At 40.2% G+C, this 11865-nt stretch overlaps 1 protein-coding gene across 3 annotated transcripts in view; it reads left to right on the forward strand.

The window, feature by feature from the left end:
- Positions 1 to 11730, forward strand: part of ZNF292 (zinc finger protein 292) — a 54564-nt gene extending 42834 nt beyond the window's left edge. For all 3 annotated transcript variants that reach the window (XM_017825142.1, XM_017825152.1, XM_017825159.1), the window contains one exon: positions 115 to 11730. In XM_017825142.1, the coding sequence (XP_017680631.1) occupies positions 115 to 7284 (7170 nt within the window). In that variant the 3' untranslated portion in view covers positions 7285 to 11730. The remainder of the gene's footprint in view (positions 1 to 114) is intronic.
- The last annotated feature ends 135 nt before the right edge of the window (positions 11731 to 11865 follow it).

Below are 11865 nucleotides of genomic sequence, written 5' to 3' on the forward strand. Positions count from 1 at the left end.
GAACTCTAGATGCATTTTTTCTGACACTTAGGATTGAATAATGACATCTTTCACTTACAAGTATAGAAAGGGTTATGATAAGCTGACTTAGTAAAATTAGTCTTGCTTTTACAGATTGATGGTGCTGGACTTGCAACCTGCATTGAACTGTGTGTGAAAGCATTGCGCTTGGAATCCAGTGAAAATGCAGATGTCAAGATATCTATTTGCAAGACCATCTCCTGCTTACTTCCAGATGATTTGGAAGTTAAACGTGCTTGTCAACTGAGTGAATTTCTTCTCGAACCCACTGTGGATGCATATTATGCTGTTGAAATGCTGTATAATCAGCCTGACCAGAAGTATGATGAAGAGAATCTTCCAATACCAAATTCTTTGCGCTGTGAGCTCTTGCTTGTGCTGAAAACTCAGTGGCCTTTTGATCCAGAGTTCTGGGACTGGAAAACTCTAAAGCGTCAGTGTCTGGCACTTATGGGAGAGGAGGCATCCATCGTGTCCTCAATAGATGAACTAAATGATAGTGAAGTTTATGAGAAGGTTGAGGATTGCCAAGAAGAGACTAAAGAAACTTCTATGAATGGGCTTGCTGGCCTTGATGAAGCTACAGGCCTTCTTAAGGGTATCGGAGATGAAAAGCAGAAAAAGAGAGAAATCAAAAAGCTCAGAGAGAGGGGGTTCATATCAGCTAGATTTAGGAACTGGCAAGCTTATATGCAGTATTGTGTGTTATGTGACAAAGAATTCCTAGGTCATAGAATAGTTAGACATGCACAAAAACATTATAAAGATGGAATTTACAGTTGCCCTATTTGTGCCCAAAATTTTAATTCTAAAGAAAACTTTGTTCCCCATGTAACTTTGCATGTTAAAAAATCCAGCAAAGAGAGATTAGCTGCTATGAAACCACTGAGAAGACTGGGAAGACCTCCTAAAATTGCAACTGCCAATGAGAATCAGAAAACTAATTCTGTATCCAAACAAGAGCAGCGACCCATTAAGAAGAACAGTCTCTATTCAACAGACTTTATTGTGTTTAATGATAATGATGGCTCAGATGATGAAAATGATGACAAAGATAAACCTTATGTACCAGATATAGTGCCAGTTCAAAAGCCACTCCCTGTTAATGAATTCACATGCCCTGTAACATTTTGTAAAAAAGGTTTTAAATATTTTAAAAATCTAATAGCACACGCAAAGGGGCATAAAGATAACGAAGAAGCTAAACGTTTTCTTGAAATGCAAAGCAAAAAAGTGATTTGCCAGTACTGTAGACGACATTTTGTAAGTGTTACTCACCTGAACGATCATTTACAAATGCACTGTGGCAGCAAGCCTTATATCTGCATACAGATGAAATGTAAGGCTGGTTTTAACAGTTATGCTGAGCTACTGACACACAGAAGAGAGCATCAAGTCTTCAGAGCTAAGTGTATGTTTCCTAAATGTGGCAGAGTGTTTTCTGAAGCCTATTTACTCTATGATCATGAAGCACAACACTATAATACCTATACCTGCAAAGTCACAGGCTGTGGAAAGGTATACCGTTCACAGAATGAATTGGAAAAGCATGTTGAGGATCACAACAAGCAGCCTGAAACAGAGCAGCAGCCTGAAAACCAAAATAATCAGTCCAATCTTAGTCAATCTTCTAAAGCTAATGAAAACACCAGTGGAGTTACTGTTAAACAGGAAATGACGTCTCCTCCATCTGACAACCGAAGTAGTTCCACTGAAGAAGAAAATGTTGTTTGGAACCAAATCAAAGCAGAGCCAGTAGGGAACGAAAGTGTAAATGCGCCGACGAGTATACTGCAGCAAGGCGATTCCTTGCCTAGTGCTGGTTTAGAGCAGTCTCCTATAGGCTCAGTGAAAACAGAAGTGACAGTTCCAGCAGGCAGCATGAAGCTATCTGTTGTTAACCAGAAGATCCGAGATAATTTTGCAAAAAGAGGTAAATTGGGTGCTATTGCCAGTAAAGTAGATACTGCTAAACCTGGAGTGCAGCAGTTGTGCCCATCAGTTGACTCTTGTCTTCCAGTTTTGCAAGAGAGAAAGGAAGAAGACTGTCTCAGTCAGACTCAGAATATTCAGACTGTTTCTGTGACCTCAGACACACTAAAACCGGAAACCCTTGAATCAAAAAGCTTAGAAAGACAAGTAAGCATTGTAAATCCATTCAGCATGCAGAATCAGACAGGATATCGAAACAGTCTACCCATTTCCAAACTTGAAATTGAAGACAGTATTAAAGCTGCAGCTAATCTATATAACCTACCTTTAAAAACTTTAGAAAGTATTACATTTATTCCATCACAACCTAACATAAATAACTCTCTAGTTCCAGCTGTGTTACCAGCAACCCCAGTTCAGAAATTTAATTGTCAGGTTGAAGGTTGTACTCGAACATACAACTCGTCACAGAGCATTGGCAAACATATGAAGGCAGCACACCCTGACGAATATGCTGCTTTTAAAATGCAGCGTAAAAATAAGAAACCACGAAAATCCAGCAATCTGCAAAATGTGCCGAACGATGGGAAGATTGTGTATCTTACGCCATCGCAAGTGGGCAATCTCAGTGGTGCTGCTTTTACTGCACAGAACAAATCAAATTTGAATCCCACCTGTTCCAGTCAAGGGCAACATGTCTCAAGTTCTCTTTTCCCAACCCACCTAGAAAATTTGGCCAGTCCTATGTTGCCTGTAGTGGAAAGTGTCATAAATCCAAGTTTGTCTACTCGTATTAAAAGTGAGCCTGAGAGTGTTTTATGTTCACAAATGGAAAATCTTTCTGGTGCAACCTTACCTTCCCAGTTGGATGATTTAGCAAAAACAGTTATGCCTCTGAATATTGATGGCAGTTCAGATCCTTTTCTTCCTTTGCCTGCAGAAAATGGTCCAATGTCTCTGTTTCCTTCGTCAGCAGAGAATCCTCCAAATTCAGTCTTCTCACAACTGGAAAATAACACAAATAGCTTTTCATTGCAACTAGAAGGAAACACTGGTTCTGTTTTCCCAAAAGAGGAAAGTGTTGATCAAATATTTCCCTCACGATTGAGTAATGAAAATAACTTCAGTGAAACTAGTTCTCAACATCCAGCTTCAGAAAAGGTGAAAAAAGATCGTGGCCAGGGCCCAAATGGGAAAGAAAGGAAGCCAAAACATAACAAGCGGGCAAAGTGGCCAGCAATAATTAGAGATGGCAAATTTATCTGTAGCAGGTGCTTCAGAGTTTTCACTAATCCTAGATCACTTGGTGGCCACTTATCTAAGAGGTCTTATTGTAAGCCTCTTGAAGGATCAGAAATTTCTCCAGAAGCCCTGCAGGCTAATGGACAATCTTTGCTTGCCAGTATGATTCTTTCTTCAAATTCATTAAACTTGCAGCAACCCCAGGAGTCTGCCTTCAATCCAGAAACGTGTTTTAAAGATCCGTCATTCCTCCAGTTACTTGCAGCTGAAAATCGTTCCACAGCCTTACTGCAGACTATGTTTCCACGAGCCAGTGTGACTAATACCAGTGGGAATGAGGAGGGAAATCAAATTATAAAACAAGCCTTGGAAAGTGCAGGCATCCCGAGTACCTTTGATAACACAGAAGTACTTCCACGCGTAGTGACAACAAGTTGTGTCTCTGGTACGACTCAGATAAATGCAGCTGTTCTGCCCAACTCAGCCACGTCCCCTCTGCTGCAGACAGTCTGTAACCCCAGTACCCTGCTAACAGACCAAAACAGGACCCTCAGTGCCAAAATGCCTCACGAATGCAAGAGTTTGCCTGGTTTTGCAACAGAGGACTTAATGCTAAAGACCATTGAAAAAGGCTTGTGTCCTAGCTCATTTTCTAATACTGTTGCAACAGCACAAAACTTTGCAGGGAACAGTTCACGAGTTTCAGTTATAAGTAGTCCCAAGAATTCAGGATCAAGCAACTTGAATAAGAAGGGAACCAGTTCTTCAAAGAGGAAAAGAAAAACAACTACGCCTTTGTTTGTGCCCAGTATATCACAGAAGGTAGCAGTAAATAATGCAACAGTGTTGGGACTTCTAACCAAAAGCACTGAAGGAAACATGAAAATGCAGGGAGAAGGTTTTCAGTCCAACTTGCTTGCAAATTGTGGCTCTCAAGCAGTGGTGGAAAATCTCACGCAAAAACTCAACGTTGACAATCAGTTATTCATGGCCAGTATCAAAGAGAATTTCAAAACAAATATCGAGGCTCATAGAGTGTTGCCCCCTTTAACAGTAAAAAGTGAAAATGGGGATTCTCAAATGATGACTGTAAATTCTTGTGTGCGAGCAAATTCGGAGGAACAGATTTCAGAAGACAATGTTATGCAGAACTTTGAAAAAACCTTGGAAATAATTAAAACTGCTATGAATTCACAGATACTTGAGGTGAAAACTGAAATTCAGGATACCATCGCTGATTCAGGACAGAACTTGCAAGTAAATAGTGGACAGGCTTCCTCAGAAAATTCTGCACCCAGTGTAAAACTACCCACTCCTGCACAGTTTTCTGTGCACACTGGGAATGTCACTGCTGCAAAGGGTAGTTCTGCTCAGTCTGAGACATCTCAAAAGGATGATACTAAAATGTTGGAAATTTTGGAGGGCTTGCAAAAACTGAAACTCGAAGATGATTCTCCTATTCAGATCTCTGAGACTGTTTCCCAGTGTCCTCCAGCAGACACGCTAGCACCAGCAGTCCCGGTTGTATCAATTGAAAATAAGCCCCTCATTCAGATATCTCCAGAGGCAAGTAACATTCAGTTTAGTGATAGAGTTAATAAACCTTTTGTATGTCAGAATCCTGGCTGCAATTACAGTGCTATGACAAAAGATGCATTATTTAAACACTATGGCAAGATTCATCAGTACACTGCAGAAATGATACTAGAAATCAAGAAACATCAGTTGAAGTATGCCCCATTCAAATGTGTTGTAGCTACCTGTCCAAAAACATTCACAAGGAACTCTAATCTCCGAGCACACTGTCAGCTTGTACATCATTTTACAACAGAGGAGATGGTAAAATTAAAAATTAAAAGGCCTTATGGCAGAAGATCTCAAAATGAAACTGTAAACACAGCCCCACAACCTGTTGAAATAAAAACTGCGCAGACACTAGTAACAGAAAACAAAACTGTAGCTCCGTTGGTCAAAGAAGCTCAGATAAAGGAAGTTGTAGAGCCTGTAGAAGTCTTGGAAAAACTTCTACCAGAAAATAATATTCCTGAAAGACTGGAAAAACCTCCCCAAATGGTTTCTGTTCCGCTTGAGCAGCATAATGCAGCCTCTTTTGGTAGCACAGAGGCACAACCCAAAGCACGCAAGGTTAGGAAGCACAGGAAGGAAAAAGAGGAGAGAAATGGTAAGAAGACTGTAACAAAGTCTCTGGAGTTTCCCACAAGGTACAGCCCTTACAGACCATACCGGTGTGTCCATCAGGGCTGTTTTGCGGCTTTTACAATACAACAAAACCTAATCCTTCACTACCAAGCTGTGCACAAATCAGACCTTCCTGCCTTCTCTGCTGAAGTGGAGGAGGAGATTGAGCAAGGTAAAGAGGAACGAGAGGAGGTGGAAACCAAACCTGCCATCAGAGAGTTCAGGTGTGAGGTGAGTGACTGCTCCCGCATCTTTCAGGAAGTTACCAGCTTGATACAACATTATATGAAGCTACACAACATGACCCCAGAGCAGATTGGAAACATGAGATCAGCCCCAGAGGTGGGAAGGTTTTTTTGTGACCAGTCTCAGTGTAAGTCTTCGTTTACAGCGTATCTTAACTACGTTGTGCATCTTGAGACAGATCACGGTGTTAAGATAAGGCCAAACAAAGTAGAAGATGATGGCGTATTTAAGTGTGACTGTGAAGGCTGTGACCGTATTTATGCTACTAGGTCTAACCTCTTGAGGCATATTTTTAACAAACATAATGACAGGCATAAAGATCATCTAATAAGACCCAGGAGACTGACACCAGGCCAGGAAAACATTTCAAGCAAAGCAAATCAGGAGAAACCATCGAAGTCTAAACAGAGAGGACTCAAAAACAGATCAGGAAAAGAAGGTAACAGGCTGTCAGTGAAAACAAAACGAAAGAAAAACGTGAGCTTGGAAGATAACAACTCAAAAGAAATACAAGTTCAAGAAAATAAGGCTTATTCTCTGAAACGTGGCAAGTACGTGTATTCAATAAAGACTAGAAACGATGCCTTATCGGAATGTACAAGCAGGTTCACGACTCAGTATCCATGTATGATAAAGGGATGTTCCTCTGTAGTTACAAGTGAAAGTAACATAATAAGGCATTATAAATGTCACAAACTGTCCAAAGCATTTACTTCCCAACACAGAAATCTCCTTATTGTATCTAAAACGCAGTCTGTCTCCCAGGTTAAGGAAGCCTCTTGTGAGCAAGAGGAGACTGATAAAAAAGCTGATGTGAAAGAGCCTGAACCGAGTTTGATAATGAGCAATAATGATTCAAGCACAACTACCTTACCACAAAAGGAAACTGAAAAAGGTGAGAAGGATGAAGTGGATGAACTGACAGAACTATTCATTACTAAACTAATTAATGAGGATTGCTCAACTGCTGAAAATCAAGCAAAAATCTCTTCCACTGTAAATAGTGACTTGCAGGAGACTGGATCCTGCTCCTCAGAGAAGCAAAAATCAAACAACCTGAAAAGAGCAAATAAAGAAAAAAATGTATCTCAGAATAAGAGAAAGAGAGCTGAAAAAACTGAGGAAGCACTGCCTGTTGATGTGAGCAGCATGCATAGGGAGGAAGAGACTGCTGTTGCCATTCAAACGGCCGAGGAGCAACCTGCAGCTTTTGACTGGAGCTCGTTTAAGCCAATGGGTTTTGAAGTGTCATTCCTCAAGTTCCTTGAAGAGTCTGCTGTGAAGCAAAAGAAAAACACTGAAAGAGACTTCCACAGTGGCGGAACCAAAAAAGGATCCCATTCAAACTCACGGAAGTCCAGTGAGAAGACCCCTGTAGCAAGTGATAATGTCACTTGGTCATGTTCTGAAACTGAAACCCTTGTACTGTTTGCCAACCCATCACAGCTCCCATGTGGTGATAATGTAAAGATAGTTTTAGACAAGACTCTTAAAGACTGCACTGAGCGTCTGTTGGAGCAACTTCAGGAAATGAAACCTGTTGTCAGTTTGAGAAGGCTTGAAGGACGTTGGGAGGATAATCCAGAGGTTATAGCTGCAAAAGTAATTGTTTTGGGTACTGAGGAAGGGGAATCAAAATACTGAAAACCTAATGTGTTTAACCGTGACCTGTAATAGAATTTATTTTGAATAGGAAGCCATCAAGCATGCTAGTAACTGTGGAGCTCTTTTATTTTGAAGTGATTTAATCTAGCAAAAAACATGACATGAGTCATGTAAATGTCTTATTTGTTTTTATCCCTATGGGACTTGAAGAACAGAGTAATTGCTTCAGTTCTGTAAATACTTTATCAAGACCTCAACTTTCTATCAGATTGTCCTTTCCATAAACTAAATCTTTGTGAGTTGTCTGTGATTGGTATCTTTCACCAGGTTACTTCTCATGTATAACAGTTCTCTTTATTTGTAGATACAATTTTTTTGTATATATTTATTATTGTAAATCATTTGCTGCCACCAGCAGTCTGTAAGTCTAAACTATTAAATGACACATTTATATTCGGAATTTTAATTTGTAACTAAGTGAGCAAGTTTTTAAAACTGTCCTTCAGTCATTTTAAATTAAGAACTTTTGAACTAAAGCTAGCTAAGTCTGTCATATCCAGTTTATTTTGCATAAAGCATTTATTTACAGAAGAGGAGCTGGATAAGATCACATTTCATAGGTTAAACATACTGACACACTCATTTTTGTAAATTTTGACATCCAGTATCTATGGATGTTATTCATATGTAGTTAACACATAAATATAATAGTTTTCTTATAGCTACATTTTTCATTGCTTTTAATTGGATACAAAGCATTTATGATTCCATAATAAAAATGGAAATGTGAATAAAAATAGTTTGCTACATTGGAGATTTAAAACAATATTTGGTATTAAAGAATCCGTTGTGAATGTGATAGAAAATTAGTAGTGTGGAGCAGTGTATATATTTGAGGTGGTGATTTGTGAAGTAGCCCAGTATTGCCTTAAATAAAAACACATTTCATTTCTTGTTTTATACATGTGATCTTATAAAGGTTATTTTTGTTTCTGTAACTTAGATTGGTGTATAGTTTAATTTTTGTTAAAAAAACAAAACAAAACAAAAAAACTTCAGAAACCGTTTTTGTAAATAGTGGGTTTATAAAACAGATGGTTTATTTTGATAATACCAGTTTGGTATCTATCCATAAAATACACGAGTCCTTATGCCATACCATTAAAAGCTAAATAAACAAGACACTTCCTGAAAGGGAAGTGAGATTGTGATCTTACAGATAAACTCAGTGGTTGTGCTCTATTGATGGCATGGGCTCCCTTTGCGCTCTTCTGCCTCTTGCTGACTGTACCTGGCACCACTCTCACAACCTCTCTTTTCCACACTGGAACGAGCCTCAGAAGCGGTGCTGCTTGTAGTGCCCGGGATTGGAGCAATTCCTCTGTATGCTGCTAACTGAAATGACAGGTATCCAGTTTGTTGAGTAACCAAAAATGTGAATGCATTGGTGGGAGCTGTCAGTACCCAGAAGTCTTCAGTGTTGGTTTTCACATGTGATTATCTTGACTCAGATGGGACAAGCCAGCTGGGTTGTGTGGTACCAAAAATTTTTCTTGGATTATTCTCATTCTTGGGTGTGACCTACCTTCAGTAATATAAAATAGTCTTTAACTTGGGTGAGATTGGCTTGATTTTTATTTTTTTTTCTATGAACTTGTCTTGCCATGTAAAGCTTTGTATTAAATGCTACACTTGATTGCTCTTAAGCTATTCACCTGGAATCTTCGATGGTTTTCCTGAATATCAGTCCAGAGGGCACATTCCTACAACAAAATGAAATTACTTGTTGCGAGAGTGAGGATTATGTATGAAACAGCAGGAAGGCAACAGCAGTTCAACTTGAGCATAGCCCTTGGTTTGCTTTGTGGTGCTAAATTGCCTACCTTCACAGACAGCCTGTGCTTCCATTTGAACAGAGCCCCTTGGCTCCTCTCGCTTTTGATCCCTCCCAGGTGACTAAACTGGTAATTCTGCCAAGTAGTAAATCAAAGGTGTTGTCTGATAAAACCAAAACAAATCCTTGCATTTTAACTCTAGGAGAGTTTGTTATAATAGTTACAAGCACACAGTGCCATGTTCTACCTACTAGAGGCCACGTGGTCCCCCTGGATGGAGCTGCTGTTGGATACCAGCCATGGTGATTGTAGAGGGAAGTTCTGCAGGGGAGAAGAGGGCAGAGATCCTCTGGAGTGGATCCACAAAGATCGCCTGAAATCTCATTTTCAGCTTTACTTAGCCACTGCAGTCACTGTCAACAGACCTCGCAACTGTTAGTCTTTTAGAAGAATTTTTGTGTTGTGAATTGAATAGTTTCAGCATTGACATTCCTGATAATAAATTCCACATCATTTGCAGTTCTTGGACTGAGAATGGTATATAACTATTTAGCTAAACAATGCTATACTAGAATGCTATTTAAAAAAAAAGAGAAAAGGAAAAAAATTCCAATGTCATAAATATCCAGAAAGTAATTTCTGGTTTGTATCTGAATGTAGGGTCTGAATTTCTGAGAATGAAATATTTAATACTGTCTCATCCCAATCCAATTAAAGTAGGTGCTGTTCCAATATAGTCAGTGCCTTCCTTGACCCTTTTAGGTGGGTACTGACACAGGTAAGCTAGTATGGGGCTTGTTTTTTCCTTTTTTAAAAAAAAAGTGTTTTGAACTTAAAATGGGGGACCAAAGGCAGGGTCTGATTTAAGATGTCACAGACTGCAGAGGGCATTCTGGTTTGGAGCCACCTAGAAAGGCTCCCAAGGAAATAAAAAAGGTATATATATATAAAACATACCATTTGGATGTTTTATCTTCGGTGATGTAGGAAACCTCCCATTGTAGCAGCGGCAGGATGCCTGAAGGGATGGCTTCTCTGGAGCCTGAAGCCATACCTCTGCCCTTGGGGCTGCAGAGCAGGATGGGGCTCCAAAGTGGCCAAGGCAGCTCTACCAGCAGCACCTCAGCCTGCAGGGTGCCCCAACACCCAGAGGTGCCGCTGGCCCCATTGCTTAGTCCCTCTCTGTTTTCTGCCTTGCCTTTTTCCTTCCTCTGTCTCTGCCTTCCAGACTTGTCACCTGTGAAGAGGGAGGGGAGGCATTCAGGCAAAAGCTCGCTCTTTTAGCCCCTTGTTGCCATCAGGAATGTACTGACCAAAACAGAAGTTGGTGCTGATGGGGAAGCAACCAAATCGAGGAGTCTGGCTGGATGCAGAGAACAGACTGTTTTGTGACTGAAAGTCACAGTCAGTCTCTCTTGTGGTTAACTATGTTTATAAAGAAATCTATTGTCTGAGCCCTAATTCAGTGTAAATAAGAGTAGTGGGTTTGTCCTCACATGTTTTAGGGGGTCCTTCTGAGCAGGATGGGGGGACTGTGGGTTACACTGGGATGTCAAGTCTATGGCTGTTGGATAGCAAGTGAGCAATGCTTGTACAAGTAACACTAGAACCAGTTGTTGGATCAGGTGAGGAAAAGTAGTTGGCTAATTGTTGCAATGAGTTTCTGTGCCAAAGAGTTGGTTATGGCTCCCACCTGTGCAGGCAGGGACATGCTGCCCTGAGGTTTAGGTCCCCTGAGCTGGAGAAGCTCACGCTCAGCCCTGGCTGGAGCCTTGGCATGGAGAAGGTGATACTATTAAAAGGGTGGGAAACAGGGCCAGTGGTACTGGAGAAGGAAGTAGAGGGAATAAACTATCAGCAAATAGGGAAATATTTTTCTGTGTCTTTTTTTCAAACCTCTTCTGTCCCAAGGCAAGGAGCTTACTTGGATTTTAAAGAAAATGAAAGTCTATGTAAGACATGGATCTTTTGATGTTTTGGAATATGAATGAGGTAAATATTTTTGTATGAATGTGCATGGAGTGATCATGTTTTTTCTCCATTACTGTATAGACTCAGATCAGCTTCTTATCAATTGATTATATCCTTGTGGAACATAGCACTTGAATTAAATTTTTTAACATGTCTATTTGGGTGACTCAGAAGTTTAGGGGCCAAGCCTGTAAACTCATTTGAACCAAAAAATATAACAGCAAACGCCTTCAGGGATGTATGGATGAGTGAAACTTAAACTGGAGAACAAAAGCCTGTAAAGGCAGGGAAAGGACTGTGGAAGGGAAGGAGCCAGTAAAAGGCCAAATGGTGGCCAAGAACAAGGGTTCAGAAAGAGATGAGTTTATTTCTGTTCCCTCAGGTTCAGCAAAATCTGACAGAGCTGCCTTGTGTGACTCTCCCTTCCTTTTCATGAGTTGCTCTATCAAACACTCAAATTTTTCAGCACATGATGTGAAGGCTACTTGGCAGTTTGCTGTGAGTTGGGTTACACAGAGTTGGTCCGTAATAATAAATTCTCAGAATATTTCTCATGTAAGGTACTGGCTTTGTCAGAACTGAAGTATCCTCCAAGACTCGAAACATGTTGATTTTGGAATTTATTTATCATTTCATGGCTGTTGGAAGATAGAATTAAAAATAAAACTTTGAACATACATTCCAAAGAATTAGAGTTCTTGTTTCATGGGAAAATTTTTGGTCTAAGTGGGAATCTCTGACCAGCCACAGAGCTTTAGGGGATGCTCTAAAACCCTTCAAGCGCTGACTTTATATACTTTTTTATTAGAGAGCA

The sequence above is a fragment of the Lepidothrix coronata genome, unplaced genomic scaffold (genome assembly GCF_001604755.1).
Source record: "Lepidothrix coronata isolate B3197 unplaced genomic scaffold, Lepidothrix_coronata-1.0 Scaffold4, whole genome shotgun sequence".
Taxonomy (NCBI): domain Eukaryota; kingdom Metazoa; phylum Chordata; class Aves; order Passeriformes; family Pipridae; genus Lepidothrix; species Lepidothrix coronata.